Here is a 26,307-nt window from a genome sequence, read left to right as displayed (position 1 = left end):
AAAAAGTTGAGTCAATTTTGAGGGAAAAATTAGGTAAGTGATAGGACAAGTAGTATGTGGATAGGGTAGAGACTGTAATTCAGTGAGTTACTTCATTTCATCCTAGGATGGACCCTTGTTATTGTAATTTACAGATGAGGAAAGTGAGCCTCAGAAGGGTGAAAAGACTTTCTCACTATCACACAGTGAAAAAGTGGCAGGGTGAGGACTTGAATCTGGGTCTTTCCAATCCCAGGGCCCCTGTTTATCACCCTGGTGCTATAGGCATGTTGCTGAGCTGTATTTGGGGGATTAAATATCTAGGTTTCCTCCCTGCCTGCTGATGGCTTATACTTCAGGTGAGGTCATGAGATAAAGGCTGAGGGAATGGAATTCATGTTAAAGGAGTGCCCTTCATAATCTAAACCCTGTAAGCTTTACAAATATATATTATCTCTGGTATTTCTCAACAAAATTCCTATGTTTCCACTGCATACAGCAACATCATTCAATGACACTACAGTCTTAATACTGCCCTCTAGATTTGTGCGGTGCACAACCTGTGCTACGGTACATGGCGGCCCCAAGACCAACAGTGACTAAAGTAACCGCTTAATAAATGGTAGCTACAGAGGAAACTGAGGCTCAGCACAGTTGCAGGATTTGCCCAGGGTCACATACCTAGTAAGTGTCCAAGTTGAGTTCAGGTCTGACTGCCTTTTAAAAAAATATTCATTTATTTTTTTTGAAGTATAATTGATTTACAATGATTCAGGTGTACAGCAAAGTGATTCAGTTATACATAAGAATATATACATATATTCTTTTTCAGATTCTTTTCATTATAGGTTATTACAAGATATTGAATATAGTTCCCTGTGCTATGCAGTAGGTCCTTGTTGTTTACCTATTCTATATATAGTAGATAAATTCCAAATTTATCCCTCCCCCCTTTTCCCCTTTGGAAACCATAAGTTTGTTTTTTATGTCTGTGAGGTCTACCTTGTCAGGAGATAGTGGTGACAATGCAAGGCCACCACGATGAAGTGCCTGGTGTTGGTGTGGGTAGTATAAGCCCTGACACAGACCAGAGAGGGATGAGGGCATATGGGAGCTGGAAAGTTCACGGAAGCCTTCCTGGAGGAGGTAGATTTTGAATGAGCCTTGAAAGCTCTACTGAAATGTACACCTAAGTGAGGACAAATCTTGCCTAAGGGAGAGCTCAAGCTGTATTTGGAGAATAGATGGATTGGATTGGAAGAAGAGGAAATTGCAGGGGGGCATGGAATTTGGTGAATACCTTCTAGGTAGTAGGAACTACAGAAAGTTTTGGAAGAGAGGAGTAGCATTGGCAAGGATTTGAAATGATCTCAGGAGGCACTAGGGAGTGGGGAAGTGAAACAGGGAAGAGAAGGAGGAAATACAGGGTGCATTCCTGCGCAGGTCCTGCTGTAGGTAACTGGGGCTCAATCCCATTAGGTACCTCTGGGGGACTGTGTAAGGCACATACCACAGTTATCCCACCCACGAAGTGAGGGAGCTGGCATATTTATCCAGCTACCTCCCATCAGCCATTGCTTGAGGGCTGCTCCCTGGGGGAACAAATTTTCTAAAGCTTTTAGTCTGATGCCCTCAGGCAGAGATGCAGATGCTAATGAGGAAATTGGCCCGTATTTACTGAAGTAGTTGTCCTTGAAAGGATATGGGCAGCATTTTCTCATGGCGTAAACATTTTCTTGCCTTTTGATCACTCTACTACTGGTGACTTACATTCCAGGGAGAGAACATCTGGTTGGCCAAACTTGATTATTTCCTTCTCTTTCTGGGGAAGGCGCACTTCTGCTAAAGGAATATTGGGGTGCTGTTATGAAACATGGCAGAATAGTTGTCAGGTTGTGAAAACAGCCAATATCTACTAGAGGCATGATGGGAAAAGGCAATTAATTCCCCCTCCCTCCTTCCTTTCCCTTCCTCCCTCCTGTCCTTCCTTCCTTCCTTCCTTCCCTCCCTCCCTCCCTTCTTCCTTTCTTCCTTCTTTTTCTCCCTTCCCTCCTTCCCTCCCTCCCTTTATTGCTTCATTCCTATTAACAAATAATTATGGAATGCCTCTTCCATACCAGGATTTGCACTGAGTGCTGGGTATTCAGAGATGAATAAAACGTTCAAAGTCCAAATTCTCATGCAGCTCATAGTCTAGTAGGGGAAGATGGACAATTTACAATATATAAACAACTGAACAAGATAATTTATGATAGGTGCTATAAAAAAAAGCAGCGAGTTCTGTTAGGAAAGGACCAGGGTAGTGGCTTTTCAGAGGAGGTGACGTTCGAGCTGAGACTTGAATGACAAGGTATACTAGTGGAGAGGTCTGGATAAAGGGGTTACAGAGGTTATGGATTGAGAAATGAGCTCTACACAAGGCATTAAGTGAATATTTCAGGAACATTCACCCAGGAAGAAGGTCTGAAAGAGGAAAACTGCAATGTGACCTGGTCCATCATGAAAATTTTCACGACGGTCTCATCTGCCAATATTCTCTCCCATTAGCACGTCTGGCAGGGTGTGAGTAATTTTAGGGTCAGGACTCTGAGACAATCACTGACTCCTGTTTTTCTCCATAGCTGCTGGCTGAATACAGAGACAGGGTTTATCTGGAGTTTCCTGGGGCCAGTGTGCACAATTATAGTGGTAAGCTGATTGCTTGTTGCAGTGTGTTTTGGAGGAGGATCAAGGAGACCCAAGGGATCAAGCAGTGCCAGTGGATGTTGCAAAGCTCTGGTCACTTATTCCTCAAAAGCGTGCACCACTCTGAACCTTGATTTCTGAGATTTCCAAGTTAGAGTGTCATTTCTTTGATTTGTAATATATTTTTTTAATGCCAGCGTGCAAATCCCCTGGAAGGGACCACAATCTTATCAATCCTTTGTGTTTCAGTAAGAATGGGTCTATTGCTCTCATCTGAGTACAGATGTTGAATAAGAGAAAAGGTAGGAAGAAATTAAGAGCAATTGGTTGGTGGTGGGGGGAGGGTTGGAGAGGGTAATGGTGGGAGAGAGGCAAAGGGAAATCTGGAGTTTTTTTTTGTTTTTTTTTTTGTTTTTTTTGCTGTGTTGGGTCTTTGTTGCTGCACGCAGGCTTTCTTTAGTTGTGGCGAGCGGGGGCTACTCTTCGTTGCGGTGCACGGGCTTCTCATTGCAGTGGCTTCTCATGTTGCAGAGCACGGGCCCTAGGCACACGGGCTTCAGTAGTTGTGGCACGTGGGCTCAGTAGTTGTGGCTCGCGGGCTCTAGAGCACAGGCTCTGTAGTTGTGGAGCATGGGCTTAGTTGCTCCGCGGCATGTGGGATTTTCCCGGACCAGGGCTCCTGTGTCCCCTGCAGGCGGATTCTTAACCACTGCACCACCAGGGAAGCCCCATGGAGATTTAAAAAAAGTTTTATGGAGGTTTAATCGACAAAAACTATATATATTTAAGGTGTACAACTTGATGTTTTGACGTAGGTATACACTGTGAAATGATCACCGCAATCAACCTAATTAACAAATCCATCACCTCACATACTTACCATTTTTCCCCTTTTCTTTCTTTGTTGTGAGAACCCTTAAGAGCTACCCTTCTAGCAAATTTCGAGTATATACTACAGTATTGTAACAGAAGTCACCATGTTGTACATTACATCTCTAGAACTTACCTTGCATAACTGAAACTTTGTACCCTTAAACCAACACCTTCCCATCCCCTGGGAGCCACCCTTCTACTCTCTGGGAAGCCTGGGGAGGTTGAGTACCATCTCCTTGCTTCCTTGCCTCCAATCTAGATTCTACAGTCCTGCAAGATGAGAGTCTTCTGACTCTCACTCATGGTGGCTTGTTTCCTTGAGTCATTTGTAATTGTTAACTGTGAGTTCATATTTGACTGAGCTAAATCTTGGGAATTCTTGAGGTTTTATTCCTCCAGAGGGGTTTTGCTTACTTCTATCAGGTTTTGGGGGTCCATGTGTGAGTTTCCTAGGGCTGCCATAACAAAGTATCACAAACTGGGTAGCTTAGAACAACAGAATTTTATTGACTCACAGTTCTGGAGGCTAGAAGTCTGAAATCAAGGAGTCAGCAGGCCATGCTCCATCTGAATCTGTTTCTCCATCTGAATCTGATTCTTCTATAGGGAAGAATCTGTTCCCGTCTACTCTCCAAATTCTGGTAGCCTCAGGCATTCCTTGGCTCGTAGATGTCAGTCTTCTCCCTGTATCTCTTCACATTGTCTTCCCTCTGTGCATGTCTGTCTCTATGTCCAAATTTCCCCTTTTTATAAGGGCACCAGTCATATTGGATTAGGGCCCACCCTAACGACTTCATTTTAATTTGATCATCTCTGTAAAGACCCTATATCCAGATAAGGTAGCATTCTGAGGTCTTGGGGGTTAGGGCTTCAACATATCTTATTTTTTGTGGTGGGGGGACATAATTCAACCCATGATGGGGCACTGGTCTTGATACTAACTTCCCAGATGCATCCAGTGGAAATAAACCCAGGTCTTCCAAGAGCAAGCAAAGGCTGTTTATTAGGAGATTGCTATGGTAAGGGAGTCAACCACCTGCATTGTCAAAGCGCTTGCATTGGTCAGAGACTAAAAAACAGGCAGATGAGTGGGAAAGCTTTATAGAGGAAAAAAGGGAAGGTTTCATGTGTGCCCTGCTTGGAGGCTGTAGGCATGGGGACCCTATGGGTAGGCTAACTGAAAGCAAGGCATTCTATGTGCTTGGTTAGGGTTACGTACTGGCTTTCTCCTTTTGGCCCTAAATTGGAAGCAGGGGCAGAAATGAGGGAGGCTGTCAGTTATTAGTCAACTTGGTCATTTGGGGTCAGTTATTGTGTGGCTTCCTGCAGTGGTTACTGTAGACTGTGGGTCAGAGCTCTATTTTTATAGATGGTCTGGCCATTATCCTTTTGTATATCCAATCTCTCCATCCCTTCTGCTTGACTCTGTAGATCAATTCCATCCTCCTGACTGGGACACTGTGGATCCTGAGGCAGCAGATTTCTAGCGTCAGTACTGAAGTCTCCAAGCTCAAAGACACCAGGTACCGTCCATCCTTCCTTTCCCCTCCTCTTCTAGGCTCCTTTCCTTCTTTCCCCAAATGTTCACTGAGTACCTTTTGTAAGCCTGGTCCTGTGCCCCAAATGGAATAGCACAGTGTCTAGATCAGGCTGTCTCAAACCTCAGCACTGCCACTTAAAAGCTGTGTGACCTTAGGCAAGTTACATAACCTCTCTGAAACTCAGTTTCCTCATCTGTAGAACAGAGATGCTAACACTGCCCATTTCGTGTGGCTTACGAAGCATTTAGTACAGTTCCTAGGAGGAGTGAGTGTTTCCTGTATTAGAACTATTAATATATTCTCTAATTCTTCTACTGTGCATACTTATATGTACATATTTACAAAACCAGAATCATACTATTTTATTTTTACAACCATTTTTCTCTTAACAACATGTAATGAATATTTTTCTATTTAATTAGAAATTGTTGACAATATATTTTTTTATTTATAGTGTTTCAGTGTAAAGACTTAGCACAATTTATTTAAATCATCCCTTATTTATGGACATTTAAGTTGTTTCTTTTTTTTTCTTTCTATTTTTTTTTTTAATATTATAAACCATCCTATCTTGAAATACCCTTGTAGGCAAATCTTCTTACACATCTGTTGTTGTTAAATACAATAATAGTATGGAGAACAGTATGGAAGTCCCTTAAAAAACTAAAAATAGAAGTACCATATGACCCAGCAATCCCACTACTGGGCATATACCCAGAGAAGGCCATAATTCAAAAAGACACATGCACCCCAATGTTCATTGCAGCACTATATACAATAGCCAGGTCACGGAAGCAACCTAAATGTCCATCGACAGATGAATGGATGAAGAAGATGTGGTACATATATACAATGGAATATTACTCAGCCATAAAAAGGAATGAAACTGGGTAATTTGTAGAGATGTGGATGGACCTAGAGACTATCAGAGTGAAGTAAGTCAGAAAGAGAAAAACAAATATCGTATATTAACGCATATATGTGGAATCTAGAAAAATGGTACAGATGAACCAGTTTGCAAGGCAGAAATAGAGACACAGATGTAGAGAACAAACATATGGACACCAAGGGTGGAAAGTGGGAGGGGGGATGGTGGTGGGATGAATTGGGAGATTGGGATTGACATGTATACACTGATGTGTATAAAATAGATAACTAATAAGAATCTGCTGTATAAAAATATAAATTAAATAAAATTCAAAAAAAATACAATAATAGGCATGAAATTGCCTGAGTCAGAGTAGGTTGGATTGTAACACTGTTAGTATATATTGCAAATCGTTTTCCAGAAAATGTTTCCATTTACAATAGTGCTTGTTTACCTGCAGCTTTGCCAACACTAGTGTTTATCATTTTTATTGTTTTCCTGAATTAATATATGAAATTTACAATCTCATTATTTTAGTTTCATATATATATATTTTATCTTACAGATGTGGGACTTTTTCATATTCTTATAGGCCATTTGTTTTCTTAACTTCATCATTCAACTAAAGTTCATTTTAAGAACCTACTCAAATCAGACATTGTCTAGCTTTTATCAGCAGTAAACTGATAACGTCCTTTACTTATTTTCCTGTCAGTGTCCAATCCCTCACTCCTCTTGAATATTTTTTTAAAGTTATTTTGTAAAAGTTAGTGCAAAAAGTTAAAACAAAGTTAATACATACAATGGTAAGAAAAATTAAGTAGTGAAAAAGGGAACACATACAAAGTCATTCTCTATCTCTCCCCTGACCCCCTGGGTCCCCAGATCCCTCCTACCCTAAGCAGCCATTATTACTTAAGTTGACCTTCCTTCCAGAACATTCTATACTTATATATCCATTACATAAATGGTAGGATACTGTACATATTATTCTGCACTTTGTGTTTTCCACATATTATGTAGCTTACATCATATCAATACTTAAGGTTAAAAACAACTAACAAGGGGCTTCACTGGTAGCGCAGTGGTTGAGAGTCCACCTGCTGATGCAGGGGACACGGGTTCGTGCCCCAGTCCAGGAAGATCCCACGTGCCGCGGAGCGGCTGGGCCCGTGAGCCATGGCCGCTGAGCCTGCGCATCCGGAGCCTGTGCTCCGCGACGGGAGAGGCCACAGCAGTGAGAGGCCCGCGTACCGCAAAAAAAAAAAAAAAAAGTTTTTATAATCTACTCTTTATCTCTGTAGATTTGTCTATTCTGGACATTTCTTATCAATTGAATCATACCCTATGTGGCCTTTTGTGTCTGGCTTCTCTCACTGAGCAGCATGTTTTCAACGTTCATCCACGTTGTAGCGAGCGTCAGTGCTTCATTACTTTTTATGACTGAATAATATTCCAGTATACGGATGGACCACATTGTGTGCATCCGTTCATCTGTTGGTGGACATTTGGGTTGTTTTAGTTGGGGGATAAGTAAATAGGGAATGGCTGCTTGATAGGTACATGGTTTATTTTTGGGGTGATAAAAATGTCTTGGAACTGGATGGTGATGATGTTTGTACGTTGTGAATGTGCTCAATGCCACTGAGTTGCACACTTTCAGTGGCCAAAATGGTTAATCTTATGGTATGTGAGTTTTGCCTCCAATAAAAAGGAAGGCTTCATAGTATTTCATATGATGGCTTCACGGTTCACTTAATGTGTCCCAAATTCTTGGACAGGTAGGTCCTTCTAGCCTTTAAAATTTTTTTTATTGATGTATGGTTGATTTACAATGTTGTGTTAATTTCTGCTGTACAGCAAAGTGACTTAGTTTTATATATAGATAGATATATATATTCTTTTTTCATATTCCTTTACATTGTGGTTTATCACAGGATATTGAATATAGTTCCCTGTGCTATACAGTAGGACCTCGCTGTTTATCCATTCTATATATAATAGTTTGCATCTGCTAATCCCAAACCCCAAATCCATCCCTCCCCCTCCCCCCACTTTGGCAACCACATGTCTGTTCTCTATGTCTATGACTCTGTTTCTGTTTTGTAGATAAGTTCATCTGTGTCGTATTTTAGATTCCACATGTAAATGATATCATATGGTATTTGTCTTTCTCTTTCTGACTTACATACTTTATCATACTTAGTATGATAAAAATGGCATTATTTCATTCTTTTTAATGGTTGAGTAAATATTCCATTGTGTGTGTGTGTGTGTGTGTGTGTGTGTGTGTGTGTGTATATACATAGAAATGTACACATATATACACACATATATACATATATTTACAACATATATGTGAGATATATATATATATATACACAAACCACATCTTCTTTATCTGTTGATGGACATTTAGGTTGTTTCCATGTCTCGTCTATTGTAAATAGTGCCTTCTAGCCTTTTATTACTACAGACAATATTGCATTAAATACGTGTGTCCACACATCTTTGTGTCCATGTGTATCTGTAGGCCAATTGCCTTTTCAACGTCTGTAGGATTTGATTTTCCTACCTCTAGGCTTGGAGCCTCTGTTCCACGTTTATTCTCACCCAGGTGACGGGTCACATGGTGGTAGCCTCAGGCTAAACCTGGGAGAGTGGTGGCCCATGAGGACAACAGCCACCTCCTAGAACCTTATCCTCTGCAAATCTTTCCCTCCAGGTTACTGACATTCAAAGCCTTTGCTCAGATCTTCATCTTGGGGTGTTCCTGGGTGTTGGGCATTTTCCAGTTTGGACCCATGGCCAATATCATGGCTTACTTGTTCACCATCATCAACAGCCTGCAAGGAGCCTTCATCTTCCTCATTCATTGTCTGCTCAACCGCCAGGTAGGTAGCTGCCGCCTTCCCAGTCCCCTTCCTTCCAGGGCTCATGCCTCTGCCCACACATGCCCCTGCATCTAAGAGTGATTCAACTCCCCGTGATGTGTCTCCACCTTCAGGTACGGGAAGAATACAGAAGATGCATGACCAGGAAGACCAAACCCAGCTCCCGGTCCGAGACCTCAGGGATCGTACTGTCATCCGTTCCCTCCACTTCCAAAACGGTGAGAGTCTGCAGGTTCTAGACAGCACTGTATGTTGAGTACCTACTGTGAGCTAAACACGTACACGGGTATTAACTTATTTGATAAAGTTTGGGCTTTAAGGGTGGGGGTTTGGGAGCCAGACTGCCTGGGTTTAAATGCCAGCTCTGCCCCTCAGTAGCTATGCAAACTAAAAGAGACAAAATCATGACTCACAGATATAAAATAAGCATCTGTTAAGGATTTTATTCTGCTCATTAATCAGTGAGGGAAGCAGCAGGTATTATAACTGGTTCACAAGAGAACGCAAAGAACAGACGTGTATGTGTAGTACATCTTACATATAATGTGTCCAATGTACATAATGTACACATAATACATAGCACACATATAATGTACACAGTGTTCACAATGTATACATAACACATAATATCACTACTTTATATATATGTATGTTCTTTGTGTTCTCTTTTGAACCAATTATAACATCTGCCTGGTTTCCTCATTGATAATTATATGTAATATATAGAACATATAATTATATATTATATAATTATACATATAATTGTAAATATACAGACATTATATATAATTATTCACATTATAATATGTAAATTTTATATTATATAAATATATAATATATAAAAATTTCATATATAATATCTATAAATTATACATAATTGTATTTTATACATAATTATAAATATAAAGCCATTATATATAATTATTAATATATAATATAATCATACATATAATTATAATTATACAGACATATATAATTATTAGTATTATATAATATATTTAAAATTCATAGATGTGTATTACTTATGTATTAATTTATGTGAATTAAATACATATATAATCTCAATAATATTGAAATGAGAGTGCAAGTAAAGGAAAAACAGATTTTTCCATGAAATTATTTTCCATCACTGTCATAAATATTTTCCAAAATTTTAATTTTATTTAAAATTTACAGAATTGTAAACTAGCTCCACCATAGATCAGATAATACCCAAAGGGGTATCCTCTAACAATGCATCAGTTTTGTTCGAAGCGCAGATTTTCCTCTACACAATGGATCTCATCCAATCTCATGGCTACAAACACCATCTATTAGCAATGACCCCCAAATTATAAATAATGTGCAGTTTAGCCCCCTCTCCTGAATTCTAGACTCACATAACCTGCCACCTTCCAAATGCCCCCACTTAGATGTCTGATAGATGTCGCAGATGTAACACGTCCCAAATGAGCTTCTGATTCCCCTACCTCTCATTTCCACATAGGATCCTCTATTTTTCTATTGCTCGGGAGTGAAGGTGTGAAGTTAACCTTGACTCTGCTTTTCTTCTCACTCTCTTCCATCTCTGATTCATCAGCAAATCCTGATGACTTTTTCTCAAAATGGATCCAGAGTCTGATCGCTTCTCTTTCCCTTCATTCCTTCCACTGTGGTCCAAGTCCAAGTCTCTAGCCAGGATGATGGAAATAGCCTCAAAAGGGTTCTTCCTGCTGCCTCTCTTGCCTTTTCCCTGCCCTACCTTTGGTCTATTCTCCATACAGCAGCCAGAGGGCACTCGTGAACCCCTGAGTCAGGTCACATTCCTTCTCTGCCTACAACACTCCATGGCTCCCCCCTTAGAGTAAAAGCCAAAGTCCTCCTGGTGGCCCACAAGGCCTTGTTTGATCTGACTCTCTTTTCCTTTTTGACCTTGTCTTCTATTAATTGACCTCTCACTTCACTCTGCTCCACCCTCACTGGCCTGCTCAAGATTCTTCAAACATGGCAGGCTCATTTCCTCCTTAGGAACCTTGAACTGAATGCTCTTGAATGCCTTGAGTGTTTTTGTCCTGATACCCGCATGGACAACTCCCTCACTTCCCTCACGTCCTTCAAATCTTTGTTCCAGTCATTTCTTATCAATAAAATTTCCTCTGACAACTGTATTTTGTGCAGCCTCCTATTCCCCTACCCTGGTGTTCATGCTTCCTCCACGCACCTTGTCTTGATTTTCTTTTCCATGCTTTCCACTTTCTAACACTATAATTTCCTTATTCATCTCATTTAATTTTTATGGTCTTCCATCCCCCACTAGAAGGTTTTATTTTTTTTCACTGATGTATTCCAAGCACAAGTAACTAAGATCCAGTGGCTTAAATAAATATGAAATTCTTTTTCTTGCAAGAATAGAAGTCCAGAGTTAGGTGTTGCTGGTATTGGTTCTGTTGCTTAGTGGTGTTGTTAAGGATCTAAGCTCTCCCTAGATTTCCTTTCCACTGACAGCATGTTGACTTTTCATCAATTATTTTCATGGTTGCAAGATGCCTGCCATAGCTCCAGACATTGTGACCACGTTCAAGGCAGGAAGGAGAGGGATGGGGCAGAGTGGTAAACTCTCCTTTCAACCTTCTCCCTTTAACAGGAAATAATAGCTTTTCCAGAAGCCCCTTAGCAGATTTCCCTTTCACCTAATTGGTCAGAACTGCATCACATGACTACTCATAGTTACAAAGGAATTTGAAAAAACAAGTATTCTGCTTTCTAGCTTCTAGAATGGGAATATCAATAGTAAAGAGGTTGAGAATAGCTTTTGGGTCTGCCAACAGTGCCTGCCACACTAGGCATAATCACTGTTAACATTTCAATGTTTATCCTTCTAGTTTTTATTGCCATATTTACCTCTGTCTGTATTTATAAGACCCATGCCCACATAGATCTGATCCCTGGACCCACATGTGTACTAATCCTGCCACTGTTTCTGATTCTAATTTCTCTCACAGGGTTAAAGTCCTTTCTTGCTTTCAAATACACTATGAAACAACATTTCAGGAAAGCAGGTGCCTGCAGGAGCCTTCTCTGAAATCTTTTCTTCTCGGCTTAATATGGAAATGCAGGATCCTGCCAGCCCCAGAGCTCTCTGGGAAATTCGGATCATGGACGGATATGTGGGATGGTCTCCCCATGGCTTCATGCCCTGCTGAGAAACAAGAGTTCCTGTTCCAGCTTACCGTTTTATCTTCTGTGTTCTGCAACTCTTTGACTTTCCAGAGTTTTGCGGAGATAACAGATCGCAGTGCAATGGCGGGACCAAGAACTTCTGGCTACCATTTTGTTTTGTCCTAAGTCCATGGATGTGTGGCTTCAAGAGTGCCTCTCCAGCATCTATCACATGCTTGACACAGAGAGTAGCCCTCAATAAATGATGTGTCTTCTGACTGACTGCCTTACCTTTCAACAAAGAACCCTCCTGCTTTTATAGAAATGGTTAGTAAAATTGTAAGGAGAGCCTCAGGGGATAAATAAAGCACACACACTTATAGGCAGAAACACTTAAAAGAGTTATGTTGGTAAGTAGGAGCAGTCAAAGGGAATTAAGAGGTACAAACTTCTAGGTGTAAAATAAATAAGTGACAAAAATGTAAGGTTCAGCAGAGTGAATATAGTCAATATTTTATGATAACTTTATATGGAGTATAATCTATAAAAATATCAAATTACCATGCTGTACACCTGAAAGTAACATAATACTGTAAGTCAACTATACTTCAATTGAAAAAAAAAGAAGGAAGTGAAAATTCAACAGGTAGATCTCCCCTCTGTGGCCACTTTAATAGCTCCCTAATCAAAGTGTAGTCTGTGGACCAGAAGAATCAGCCTCACCTTGTTAGAAAAGTAGGACATCAGGTGCCACCCCAGATCTGCTGAACCAGAGCCTGCATTTTTTTTTTTACTTTTTGTTTTGTTTTATTTATGTACTTTTTGGCTGCGTTGGGTCTTCGTTGCTGTGCACGGCCTTTCTCTTGTTGCGGTGAACGGGGGCTACTTTTCATTGTGGTGCACAGGCTTCTCTTTGCGGTGGCTTCTCTTGTTGTGGAGCATGGGCTCTGGGCATGCGGGCTTCAGTAGTTGCAGCACATGGACTCAGTAGTTGCAGCACGTGGGCTCTAGGGCACGTGGGCTTCAGTAGTTGTGGCGTGTGGGCTCAGTAGTTGTGGCTCACGGGCTTTAGAGCACAGAGAGCCTGCATTATAATGAGATCCCCAGGGGATTTGTGTTGTACTCATGAATGTTCTAGAATATTCTAGAATATTCTTCTGTTTTCCATGCTGATAGCTCAGCTTGTCTTTAAAGCCAGAAGGGAAACATTTATTTTGGGACTTTACACCTGCCATTCCCTCTTCCTATGACATTTTTCCTCAAAATCTGATTCATTGTTATCCTCTCTTTGAGTCTCAGCTTAGTCATCACTTCCACTAGGAAATATTCTTTGAATCTCTCTTTTTTAAAAAAGTGAAGTATAGTGGATTTACTATATTATATTATTCTTTGAATCTCTTGAAGTAGGATTAGATATCATCTCTGTGTGTCTCCTAAGGCTTTGTTGAGCTGAAACAAATAGACTGCCAGATATTTCTCCAGCAAAAATGGGTTTATTTGGTATCAGTGGAGAATTGCAATTCAGGGTCTGCAATATGCAACGTGCGGTGAGCCACATGCAAGTTCCTGTACAGCAAGGGAAAGAGAACTCTTTTAAAGAGAGGAAAAGGAAGTTAAGAGGGCTATAGTAAACAAAGAGTCCAAGGCTTTTATTGGCTGAGTCCTTGCCAGGAAAGAAGAGAAGTCTTTCTTTTTCTTGGGCTCTGCTATCGACACAGGACTTGAGAACTCCCTTTTATAACCTCCCAAAACTATTTACTTTAGCTCTCTGTTTATTAATTCTTTTTGTACAACTTCATGCTTTCTAGCCCTGTACTATAATTTCCCTTTTTTTGGGGGGGTGTCTCCAACAAACTCTGAACTCCATCTGTACAGAGAATTGTATTTAGTAGTTTCTCCATAAATACATTGAATGAATGAGGGAATGAATGAATTCTCTCCTTTTTAAGCTGAGACCCAGAGAGCTTAAGTACCTTTCTCAGCATTACACAGCTGTAGGTGGCTGAGCTGGGCTTTGAGCTCTTGATAACAGAGCTCCTCTTCCAGACCCCTGGCCCCTTGCCTTCTCTTCCTTTGACCTCAGGAATTCTTGGGGACACAGAGAAGAGACTAAATATTTACTTTGAATCAACTTACCACTTAGGATTCAATTGGCTCAGTAATAATCATGTGTTGGACAATTTGATAGCAACATTAAACTTGGTTGTCAGAGGCTTGGTTTTTGTCATTTGTGGCAGCTACAACTTGGGAGGGGGTTGACACATGTTTACAAACAAGGGTTCATTTATGATAGGTGGGTCTTCAATGCTTGGCTTATCCAGAGTGTTCAGTACAGCGGTGACAGTTCTAAGGGATATTGAAATGAGATTGCACAGCTCTTACATTTAGCCAATATAGGTAGATTGATTGCATCAGTGGCCTCAAGACGTGTCTCCATGTCTCCACACCCCTTCCCCTGCAACTTTGTAACTCCTTCCCACTCTGACTCAGACTTGGCTTTGAGACTCGCTTTGGCCAAAGGAATATTAGCAAGTGTGACTCAGAGGTTTCAAAAGTGAGTGTGCCATTCTTTTTTCCCTTTACATGGTTAATCTTGCTTGATTTTGCATACCTGCCTCTGCCATGAGAATATGCCCAGGATAAACTGCTGGACATATGTGAGAAACATATGGAAGACAGTTTAGTAATCCTATTATACCAGCTGAGGTTTTCCATAATCAGCCACCTAGCCAACTTGTAGCTGACTGTGGTCATATGAGTGAGCCCAGCCAAGATCAGCACACTGCCCCAGCCAACCCACAGACTCAGCAGCAACAATCAAGCCTCATTTTTTTCAGACACTTAGTTTCATGAGTGGTTTGCTATGAAACATTACTTGTGGCAATTGCCCCATCTGACACAGTAGCCAATGGGTTGTCAACATTTTGTATTTGATTGCAACAACATGAAATAGACAAAGAGAAAGGTTGGATCTCCATTTCCTCTTAGTTATTAGGACCTATAAATCTGTAATGGTTGAATTAAAGTTCTTTCTGAAGAAGATCTGTGCAAGGCTTTATCTGTTTCTGCAACAGTGTTACATGTTGGTCTAAAATACAGTCACCTTCAGGAATCCTATATTTCTAAAGTAAGTGGGTAAAGTTGTGATCTCCACAATAGGATTTTTTCTTACTATAAACATCAAGCTTGGTGTATTTATTCACCCCCATGTCTCATATGCCTCCACTAGAGAGAGAAAAGAGACTTAGGATAAAACCTGCATAGTTTTTAAATCCCATAAAGTGCAATAACATTGTCCTCTTACAATCCAAATAATTTATGGCGTCCTCCCACTGCAAAATACAAATCCATCCAGTCAAGTAATATTTATTGACCACTGACAATGTGCCTTCCCATCCCAGATCATTAAAGTAGTTGAAAAAAATTGAAAAGTTGAAATGTAAGGATATTAGGATGTAAAATATTATTTTAAATTTAAATATTTTATTTATAACAACCAGAATTTATGAAAATTTTACTTTCTTTGTTTTACTAGAAGGAAACTCATCAATAATATTTTCAAAATCAAGTTCTAGGGAAAAAAATGAACCTTTAAAAAGTACATTTAAAAAGAGTATGTAAAAATGTTTGCAAATGAAGCAACTGACAAAGGATTAATCTCCAAAATTTACAAGCAGCTCATGCAGCTTAATATCAAAAAACCAAACAATCCAATCCAAAAATGGGCAGAAGACCTAAATAGACATTTTTCCAAAGAATATATACAGGTTGCCAACAAACACATGAAAGAATGCTCAACATCATTAATCATTAGAGAAATGCAAATCAAAACTGCAATGAGATATCATCTCACGCTGGTCAGAATGGCCATAATCAAAAACTCTACAAACAATAGATGCTGGAGAGGGTGTGGAGAAAAGGGAACCCTTTGCACTGCTGGTGGGAATGTGAATTGATACAGCCACTATGGAGAATAGTATGGAGGTTCCTTAAAAAACTAAAAATAGAGCTACCATACGACCCAGCAATCCCACTACTGGCCATATACCCTGAGAAAACCATAATTCAAAAAGCGTCATGGGGCTTCCCTGGTGGTGCAGTGGTTGAGAGTCCGCCTGCCAATGCAGGGGACACGGGTTCGTGCCCCGGTCCGGGAGGATCCCACATGCCACGGAGCGGCTGGGCCCGTGAGCCATGGCCGCTGAGCCTGCGCATCCGGAGCCTGTGCTCCGCAACGGGAGAGGCCACAACAGTGAGAGGCCCGCATACCGGAAAAAAAAAAAAAAGGCGTCATGTACCAAAATGTTCATTGCAGCTCAATTTACAATAGCCAGGACATGGAAGCAACCTAAGTGTCCATCGACAGATGAATGGATAAAGAAGATGTGGCACATATATACAATGGAATATTACTCAGCCATAAAAAGAAACGAAATTAAGTTATTTGTAGTGAGGTGGATGGACCTAGAGACTGTCATACAGAGTGAAGTAAGTCAGAAAGAGAAAGACAAATACCGTATGCTAACACATATATATAGAATCTAAAACAAACAAACAAACAAAAAAGTTGTTCATGAAGAACCTAGGGGCAAGACGTGAATAAAGACACAGACCTACTAGAGAATGGACTTGAGGATATGGGGAAGGGGAAGGGGAAGCTGGGACAAAGTGAGAGAGTGGCATGGACATATATACACTACCAAACATAAAATAGATAGCCAGTGGGAAGCAGCCGCATAGCACAGGGAGATCAGCTCGGTGCTTTGTGTCCACCTAGAGGGGTGGGATAGGGAGGGTAGGAGGGAGATGCAAGAGGAAGGGGATATGGGGATATATGTATGTGTATGGCTGATTCACTTTATTGTACAGCAGAAACTAACACACCATTGTAAAGCAATTATACTCCAATAAAGATGTTAAAAAAAAAAGTCATGTCTGATTTAGCATTTGACACAATGACAAAAAAAAGATGTTAAATGAGAAGTAAAAAGCAAGCTTAATAAAATTTTATAGCATTAATATTAAAAAATAATCTCTAGAGTAGGTATCATTTCTTGCCTAAGTGTAAGCAATGTAAGAAAATATTATAACCAAAAACATTAAATAATCCCCCCAGACTACATTACCTCTGTAGAATTCAATAGAGAAATCCTGACAGAGATTGAAGTGTACAAAGATAAGGAAAAATCATTTTTCTTGTCACATGAAACCCAATCTCTCACTCACAAAAACGTTTACTCTTGTCGTTTTTGTCTACCAAGAGTTTAATAGAGTACAATGTTCATCTAACAAAACATCTCAGTCCAGAAACATGGTTGACACTTAGAGGCAAGTAGAACGGAGGGCTGTCCTGCAGTGAACCACTTCCCAGGGGCCGCAGCACTCGGCTTCTTCAGGACAGTCTCGTCCATTTTTCACCTAGTTCTCAGGGCTCCTGGCTCTCTCTGTCTCCCTGGCAAGCCTGTCTGCCCTCAAGGCCATACCCAGTCTCTCCCTTGCTCTTTTCACTTTCCGAGCCTGTCGGCGAATATCTGCATATGTTACTCGTTGCCTGTAGAGGGTCTGTGGGAGGAAGAGACCCAATCCTGGGATCATCTCTGCCCCGTCTGAACACTGGGTAGTGATGGCTTCAGGGCTGGTGTGCAGAGACCCGGCACCAGCACGGCCCAGGGATTCACCAGCACCACGCAGGGCAATTACTCCGAAAATAATTGCGCTGTCCAACGTGCTGAAAGGTTCTCCTTCAGGGCTGTAGACCTGGAGCCCCTGCAGTCTCCTGAAGGCACAGGCTTGCTGGGGCTTCTCCAAGGTCCCCTCGCATCGACGGCGCCTGACTGCATTGTCAGGATGAGAAGTTATCTTCGTGACTTGCCTCTTGAAAATGCAGCTGGTCAGCCTCATAGGAAGTGCAGTTCCTTCACGATGTCTCTGCTTGGCCTTGGCTAAATGATCTTGTCTTTTCTTCTCCAACGTCTCAGGCATCATATTTCTTTTGAGCTTCCCCTGTGAAAACAAAACGAAATGTACCATTTGAATAAAGTGGGGGATGAAACCACTGCCGGTCGTGGAGGATGTCCTCAGCTCGTTTGGATAACCACTCTCCTGTCTCCCTAGAGAAATGAATCTCAATTTACTCTGCGTCACAGTCTTTCAGAGGGTTGTTAGAACTCAGATTTCCGGATCTCAATGAAAGTCAATCTGGGGTGGGGACAAGAAATTGCGTTTCTAGGTGATTCCAACTGACGCTGATGCTGCTAGTACCGGCACCACACATTGAGAACTGAAGCCTGGGACATCAAACAGATAGGAGTCAGGGACAGGAAGCTCCAGGTCATTGCCCAGTACCAATTCCAGACTTTCCCCTCCACCATCCTCCTTTGAGGATGTTTTCCTCTTACCACCCCTGTCACTGTCAACTCCGCACATGCTGGTACCCCCTAATCCAACACTATCTGGACAAAGAGATCACAGGGTTCTTTGAATACCAAGACATTAAACTTTTTTATATCTCTTTTTTACTTTGCTTTAAGACATGCAATCACCTCGTTTTCATAGTTCTTTAGTGCTTCATCTTCAGTGAGATCATGTACCTCTCAACACTCCAATACTTTTCTTTCAAACCCAAGTCCCATCTTCACTCAAATATCCTCCTGCTCATAACATAACTTAGAAAGGCCACATTCTCATTATAAAGTTCCTTTTTTCCACTGTAAATAACTTTTTTTTTTTTTTTTTTTTTTTTTTTTTTTTGGCGGTACGCGGGCCTCTCACTGTTGTGGCCTCTCCCGTTGCGGAGCACAGGCTCCGGACGTGCAGGCTCAGCGGCCATGGCTCACGGGCCCAGCCGCTCCGCGGCATGTGGGATCTTCCCGGACCGGGGCACGAACCCGTGTCCCCTGCATCGGCAGGCAGACTCTCCTCCACTGCGCCACCAGAGAAGCCCTGTAAATAACAATGTTTACTCCCTGACTCCCATCCTCCCCTCCTCCTACTCCTCTCTCTACTATCTCAACACAACAATTGATGCTTCTTAGAAGTCGGTCCTGCTCTCACATCTGTTCTACATCCAAACCTTCTTCTAGGCAATCCCATCCGTTCCCCTGCCTTCAAATACCATTAATGAACTAGAAATGCTCACAGATTCACCGATCTGGCTTCAACTCTAAGACCCAAATATCCATCTGCCTACCCACCAGATCAGTGATAATATCCATGACCCAACTCACTGTGACCAGGTCCCAAGTTGAACCAGCCAATTCCCCAAATAGTTCATCCTTATCTCAATGTCTCCACAAACTCACTTGTTGGAAGTAATATCGCATTTGCCCCTGAATGGCATTCTGGACGCCCTACCACCCCACATTCTCATACCAATTAGCCATCCATTTGCCCTCCTGAATCCACCTGAAGATTCCCAACTTTTGAATAATTCTTGAGCACCTTTCATTTGACCTACAAAATGCCACAGAATTACCTTTCCTGTTCCCATATCAAAATTAATCTTACATTTTCTCTGTGTAAATTTTTTTAATTTTATGTGGCATATTATGTACTTATTTGAGATTGCTTTTCTCACTAAGTTGGGTACTCAATGAAGAGAGGATAATAAGAATTTTAATGTTTCCACTGATACAGTCATTTAGTGCTTTGGCTTTCCAAGGTGCTCAGATATCTTTTTTTAAGAGAAGTTATGCAAACTCCAAAAACTACTTTCCAAATTTTTCTAATAAATGCACACAACTACAATGATAAAATGAGTTAGTCTGTTTTGGGGTGGACTGCAATCAAAGATTTCAATCCTTTCTCTCTGTGATCCATTCTAAGTCTCCTCACAATAATCTGTTTAAACTGTGAACCTAATCAGTGCACCTTTCCTTTTAAATCTCACACTTCTGTCTTCGAAGATATTTTTTTAAAGGGAAAACATAAAACTCACTTTATTCCTGTTGTCCTGACATTATAATTAATACTACCCCTTTCATTACTCAAAATGTAATGAAATGTTTGATAGAGAAATGTTTGATAGAAAAATGTTTGATAGAAAAATGATCTGCCTATTTATAGAGCAGCTGTTATATACCAAGTTGTGTACTAAAACACACTACTCGGAATTTAACTTAACAAAGTCATTGCCCTAGATTATTTTAATCTTGGTGAGAGAAAAGGGTTATAGACTAAGGAATGTCTAGTAATAGCGTTAGGTATAATTAGGTGCTATGATCTATAGCAAGGCCAACACAAAGACAGAGAGGGAAGGAGCGGAATAGGGAGGAATAGAAGTAAGAAGGGAGAGTAGGAAAAAGAAATTAACTACAATGATGGATGACAAAGAAACTGGAGAGCCCTATTTGAAGCAGAGAACAGAATTTTTTTAAAAAGAAGAAAAAAAGACCAAACACATTGTGGGCAAATAATTGTCCATAGAGGAGAACAATTTAAACACTCTAGGGCCAAATACTACTTCCACTACCTAGTGATTTTGGTTAAAACACACACACACACACACACGCACCACACATGTCATGTATTATCCAAAAAAACTTCATATACAAAAATATACACTATCTTGACTATTTCTTAAGAAACATTAACACCTGGGAAATAACTTTCAATGAGATACCTTCTTGCTTTTGGAGCTAAATTCTGCTAAATTAGATTTTACAGAAGAAAACAGCATCCTAATGTACACTCTTGCCATCGGTATGGATTCCACACTCACCAGAAGAGGCTGGCTTGGAAAACTGGTCCATTCAGGTTCCCCCATCTTCTGAGAGCTGTCCTTGGGCCCACCCTTGAGATGCAGACAGCCTGTGTCTTGCTGGAAAGTGCAGTGATTCTGCCTCTGATTCCCCCTTTTATAGGGGAAGAGGGTGGACAACCCAATCAGGAGACAACCCAATCGAGAGGACACACTCTATCTCAGATCAGAGGCATTGGAGAGATTCCCAAATCTCTCCACACAAACACAAGAATTTGGGGCTATTGACAATATTAGCCACTATTGAATAATATGAAATACTATATGAAAAATTTAATACATTTGTGAATGGGGGTGCTGTTTGTACTTTCTATCAAAAATTTAATGTTTCCTTTTTCACTCAGTATGGATACCTTCTACAAAAAAAGTTATGGACGTTCCTACATGCTAAAATTTCCACACAACTTATGTTTTCATAAAAAAAACTACAGATTGTATAAATGTTTATCAATAAAAGAATGTCCAAAATATTTGGTCACAAGTCTATGAAGTCTGTATCACAGAATCATTGAAAAGAACTCAATATTTTGTACATTTACATTTCACCTAATTACTGGTAAATTCGAGATTATTTCAACCATCTTACTCCTTCCCTACCCTCTGACATAAACAGTCTCTTTACTGTCTTTATTTCACTATAATTTAATTCTTTTATTTTTACATTTTCTCTCTATAAACTTGCTAGTTGCAGTCACATACAGAACTTGTGAAGTTACTTTAGTGATAAAATTCTGACTCCTTTAACTAATATAGACTAATCCAGTTAATTGCTCTTACCACATCTCCCAAATGCTAATACCTTAGAACACTTTTAATTCCATTTCAGCTTTCCTGACTTTTCTGTTACTGTTGTCATGCATCTTAATTCTACATGTATTTTAATCTCCATGAGAGAGTTCCAGAATTGCTTTATGAAACAAACTTCACTTATATTTATTTCTAAATTATTCTTTCCTTTTCTTTTCATTTCCTCCTGCATTCCTGGCTTTTGATCTGAGATATTTTCCTTTGGACTTCATAACTCATTCTAGTATTTTGTCCAATTCAAGACTACTAACAATGAAATGCTTTACTTTAAGTTTTCAAAGAATCTTAATTTGGGGCAATATCGATGCTGGGTATAGAATTCTGATTTGATATGACTTTTGACCAATTTAAAAATGGTGCTCTGGGCTTCCCTGGTGGCGCAGGGGTTGAGAGTCCGCCTGCCGATGCAGGGGACACGGATTCGTGCCCCGTTCCGGGAAGATCCCACATGCCGCGGAGCGGCTGGTCCCGTGAGCCATGGCCGCTGAGCCTGTGCATCCGGAGCCTGTGCTCCGCAACAGGAGAGGCCACAACAGTGAGAGACCCGCGTACCGCAAAAAAAAAAAAAAAAAAGAAAAAAAGAAAAAAATGGTGCTCTGTTGATCTATATCTTATTTATGTTTAGACATCCCCAATTAGCATTTTCTTGCTTATTTGGCCTTTGCATTTTCTAAAATCTTTGATATTCACTCTGATTTTTAGACCATAGTGTAGCTCATTATTGTTTCCCATGTATTTTCTTTGCTTAAAGAATGTTGAGTTAATTACATGTGTGGGTTGACGTCTTTCATCCGTTTGGAACATGCTTGTGTATATTTTCATTGTGATATCAATTCCTCATCAAATTCCCTCTGCTCCCCCTTTTAATCACATCCCACTTCTCTTTTAACTCTGTCCTGAGTTTTTCAATATTGTTCACACTGTGCTTTTGTTGGGATATTTACTCTTGAACTGTCTTGCAGTTTTAATCCAGTCTTTTGCTGGAATCAACACCTTCATAATCACTTAAATGCTTAATTTCACTCTAACAAAAACAAAATATATAGCTTTTTTTTTTTTTTTTTATTGCGGTACCCGGGCCTCTCACTGTTGTGGCCTCTCCCGTTGCGGAGCACAGGCTCCGGACGCGCAGGCTCAGCGGTCATGGCTCACGGGCCCAGCCACTCCGCGGCATGTGGGATCTTCCCGGACCGGGGCACGAACCCGTGTCCCCTGCATTGGCAGGCGGACTCTCAACCACTGCGCCACCAGGGAAGTCCTATAGCTTTATTTTTAAAGAAAAGAGAGAGCAGTTTTACAATGAGGGCGGAAATTATTCCTTTTGATACAATTAAACGCAAATAGATTTTAAAAAATTGTAACTTCCATCACGTTAAGCTATATTCGGAGTCAAAGTTCACCAAAATTCACTAGGAAGACAGAAGGGATGGAAACTATGAGTGGAAAAAAATTTTGAGTTATATACATCTGGAGAGTCACATTCTTTTTTTTTTTTGGCCGCACTGTACGGCATGTGGTATCTTAGTTCCCCAGCCAGGGACTGATCCCATGCCCCCTTCAGTGGAAGGCAGAGTCTTAAGCACTGGACCGCCAGGAAAGTCTCTGGGTTACCCTCATCTGGTAAAGTACATCAAGACATTATATAAATATAGTAATTCTGTCATGAAACAATGCTAAAACTGGTCTAGAAAAATGAGTCAAACTCTAGAATAGACATCCATAAAAGAGGATTAAAAAATACTTTGTGGGCTTCCCTGGTGGTACAGTGGTTGGGAGTCCGCCTGCCGATGCAGGGGACACGGGTTCGTGCCCCAGTCCGGGAAGATCCCACATGCCGTGGAGCGGCTGGGCCCGTGAGCCATGGCTGCTGGGCCTGCGCGTCCGGAGCCTGTGCACCGCAGCGGGAAAGGCCACAACAGTGAGAGGCCCACGTACCACAAAAAAAAAAAAAAAAAAAAAAACTTTGTGTGAATCTTTCTTACTACTGGAAATCTTATAAAATTTAGATACAGATCAAATTTAACTTTTGAACTAGATGGGCTGTAATGTTAAAATACTATTTCAAGGCTCAGAAACAAGAAAAGGATATAACATATCTTGCACTTCATTCTGATGGGGCTACATTTTGAAATGATAATATTAAATTTCTTCGGTTAAATAAAAGGGTTAAAAAACAGTTTCCTCTATTCGTGTTTACTTTCCTTAATGTGTGTTCCACCAAATTTAAAATTATGTAGGCCACGTTGTTCTAATTCTATTGCTGTTGGCTGGATAAAACCTTGCGGTTCATCACAGAAGTTATTTCTATATAGCGTGTTATAAATTCTGCGCGCTCTTTATAACTCTTTCCTCTCAGTAAGGTTAACTTCAACAGGGGCAGTGAGTCTCTTTAGTTTATTTCTGGATCACAGATTTTACCCCAGAGTTTGCACATAATGTGTGTGCTCTATAAAAGGGGAGATCAAATAATTGTCCCTCTCAACTGGGATATATTGGGGAATGAAAAGGGCAATGTTAATAATTATGATAGGAAAACAGGGTAAATATCTGCTGAAGACATAAATGAAAGATTAAAAGTACCCTGCTATATTTAAAATGAATAACCAAAAAGGACTTACTGTATAGCACAGGGAACTCTGCTCAAATATTAGGTAACAACCTAAATGGGAAAAGAATTTGAAAAAGAATAGAAACATGTATATGTATAACTGAATCACTTTGCTGAAAGTGACTGAAACTAACACATCATTGAAACTAACTAACACATCATTGTTAATCAACTATACTGAAACTAACTAACCTGAAACTAACACATCATTGTTAATCAACTATACTCCAATGTATAGCTAAAAGTTTTTTAAAAAGATATTTAAGACTTTTTAAAAATAAGGTAACTGATCAGGTTTGCATTTTAGATTGATGATGGTGTCTAGAATCTCATGATTGGATTACGGAGGGAAAGTTTGGAATCTTAAGCTATAATTGCTCATTTATCGCAGTGTATCACTTAAAAGATGATACCTTGGAGACCCTCAAGATGGCGGAGGAGTAAGACACGGAGATCACCTTCCTCCCCACAGATACATCAGAAATACATCTACATGTGGAACAACTCCTATAGAACACCCACTGAACGCTGGCAGGAGACCTCAGACCTCCCAAAAGGCAAGAAACTCCCCACGTACCTGGGTAGGGCAAAAGAAAAAAGAAAAAACAGAGACAAAAGGATAGGGACAGGACCTGCACCAGTGGGAGGGAGCTGTGAAGGAGGAAAGGTTTTCACACACTAGGAAGCCCCTTGGTGGGCGGAGACGGGGAGTGGCGGAGGCGGGGGAGCTTCGAAGCCGCGGAGGAGAGCGCAGCAACAGGGGTGCGAAGGCAAAGCGGAGAGATTCCCGCACAGAGGATCGGTGCCGACCGGCACTCACCAGGCCGAGAGGCTTGTCTGCTCCCCCGCCGGGGCGGGCGGGGCTGGGAGCTGAGGCTCGGGCTTCCATCGGAGCGCAGGGAGAGGACTGGGGTTGGCGGCGTGAACACAGCCTGAAGGGGGTTAGTGCGCCACGGCTAGCCGGGAGGGAGTCCGGGGGAAAGTCTGGACCTGCCAAAGAGGCAAGAGACCATTGTTTCGAGGTGCGCAAGGAGAGGGGATTCAGAGCACCGCCTAAACGAGCTCCAGAGATGGGCGCGAGCCGCGGCTAACAGCGCGGACCCCAGAGACGGGCATGAGACGCTAAGGCTGCTGCTGCCGCCACCAAGAAGCCTGTGTGCGAGCACAGGTCACTATCCACACCTCCCTTCCGGAGAGCCTGTGCAGCCCGCCACTGCCAGGGTCCTGGGATCCAGGGACAACTTCCCCGGGAGAACGCACGGCGCGCCTCAGGCTGCAACGTCACGCGGGCCTCTGCCGCCGCAGGCTCGCCCCGCACTCCGTGCCCCTCCCTCCCCCCCCCCCCACCCCCGGCCTGAGTGAGCCAGAGCCCCCGAATCAGCCGCTACTTTAACCCCGTCCTGTCTGAGCAAAGAACAGATGCCCTCAGGCGACCTACACGCAGAGGCGGGGCCAAATCCAAAGCTGAACCCCAGGAGCTGTGCGAACAAAGAAGAGGAAGGGAAATCTCTCCCAGCAGCCTCAGGAGCAGTGGATTAAATCTCCACAGTCAACTTGATGTACCTGCATCTGTGGAAAACCTGCATAGACAACGAATCATCCCAAAATTGAGGCAGTGGACTTTGGGAACAAGGATATATATATATTTTTTCCTTTTGCTCTTTCTGTGAGTGTGTATGTATATGCTTCTGTATGTAATTTTGTCTGTATAGCTTTGCTTTTACCATTTGTCTTAGGGTTCTGTCTGTCCTTTGTTTTTTTTAGTATAGTTTTTATTGCTTCTTATCATTGGTGGATTTGTTTTTTGTTTTGGTTGCTCTCTTCTTTTTTTTAATTACTTCTTAATTTTTTAATAACTATTTTTTATTTTAATAAGTTTATTTTATTTCTTTTTTGCTCTTTCTTTTTTTTCTCCATTTTCTTCTGAGCTGTGTGGCTGACAGGATCTTGGTGCTCTGACCAGGTGTCAGGCCTGTGCCTCTGAGGTGGGAGAGCCAAGTTCAGGACATTGGTCCACCAGAGACCTCCTGGCCCCACGAAATATCAAATGGTGAAAGCTTTCCCAAGCTCTCCATCTCAACGCTAGGACCCAGCTCCACTCAACGACCAGCAAGCTCCAGTGCTGGACACCCCATGCCAAACAACTAACAAGACAG

General features: G+C 41.3%; 2 protein-coding genes across 2 annotated transcripts in view; one reads left to right on the top strand and one right to left on the bottom strand.

Moving 5' to 3' along the window:
- Window positions 1–9,079, top strand: part of ADGRE1 (adhesion G protein-coupled receptor E1) — a gene marked incomplete at its 3' end in the record, with an annotated part of 44,281 nt that extends 35,202 nt beyond the window's left edge. The window contains exons 18-21 of the mRNA XM_079918715.1: window positions 2,601–2,667; window positions 4,969–5,060; window positions 8,672–8,840; window positions 8,954–9,079. Coding sequence (XP_079774841.1) covers window positions 2,601–2,667; window positions 4,969–5,060; window positions 8,672–8,840; window positions 8,954–9,079 — 454 coding nt within the window. The remainder of the gene's footprint in view (window positions 1–2,600; window positions 2,668–4,968; window positions 5,061–8,671; window positions 8,841–8,953) is intronic.
- An 8,317-nt stretch (window positions 9,080–17,396) lies between these two features.
- Window positions 17,397–20,757, bottom strand: LOC307184972 (methyl-CpG-binding domain protein 3-like 2B; the record flags this gene model as incomplete). The annotated part of the gene is made up of 2 exons (XM_079918714.1): window positions 20,698–20,757; window positions 17,397–17,981 (listed from the first exon to the last, which is right to left on the bottom strand). Exons 1-2 carry the CDS (start codon window positions 20,740–20,742, stop codon window positions 17,397–17,399), a joined length of 630 nt encoding a protein of 209 aa, XP_079774840.1. The 5' UTR covers window positions 20,743–20,757.
- Window positions 20,758–26,307: the final 5,550 nt, after the last annotated feature.

Source organism: Stenella coeruleoalba (genome assembly GCF_951394435.1).
Source record: "Stenella coeruleoalba genome assembly, chromosome: 3".
NCBI lineage: Eukaryota > Metazoa > Chordata > Mammalia > Artiodactyla > Delphinidae > Stenella > Stenella coeruleoalba.
Note: the sequence above shows the minus strand (reverse complement) of the source record. Positions and strands in the feature narration are given on the sequence as shown.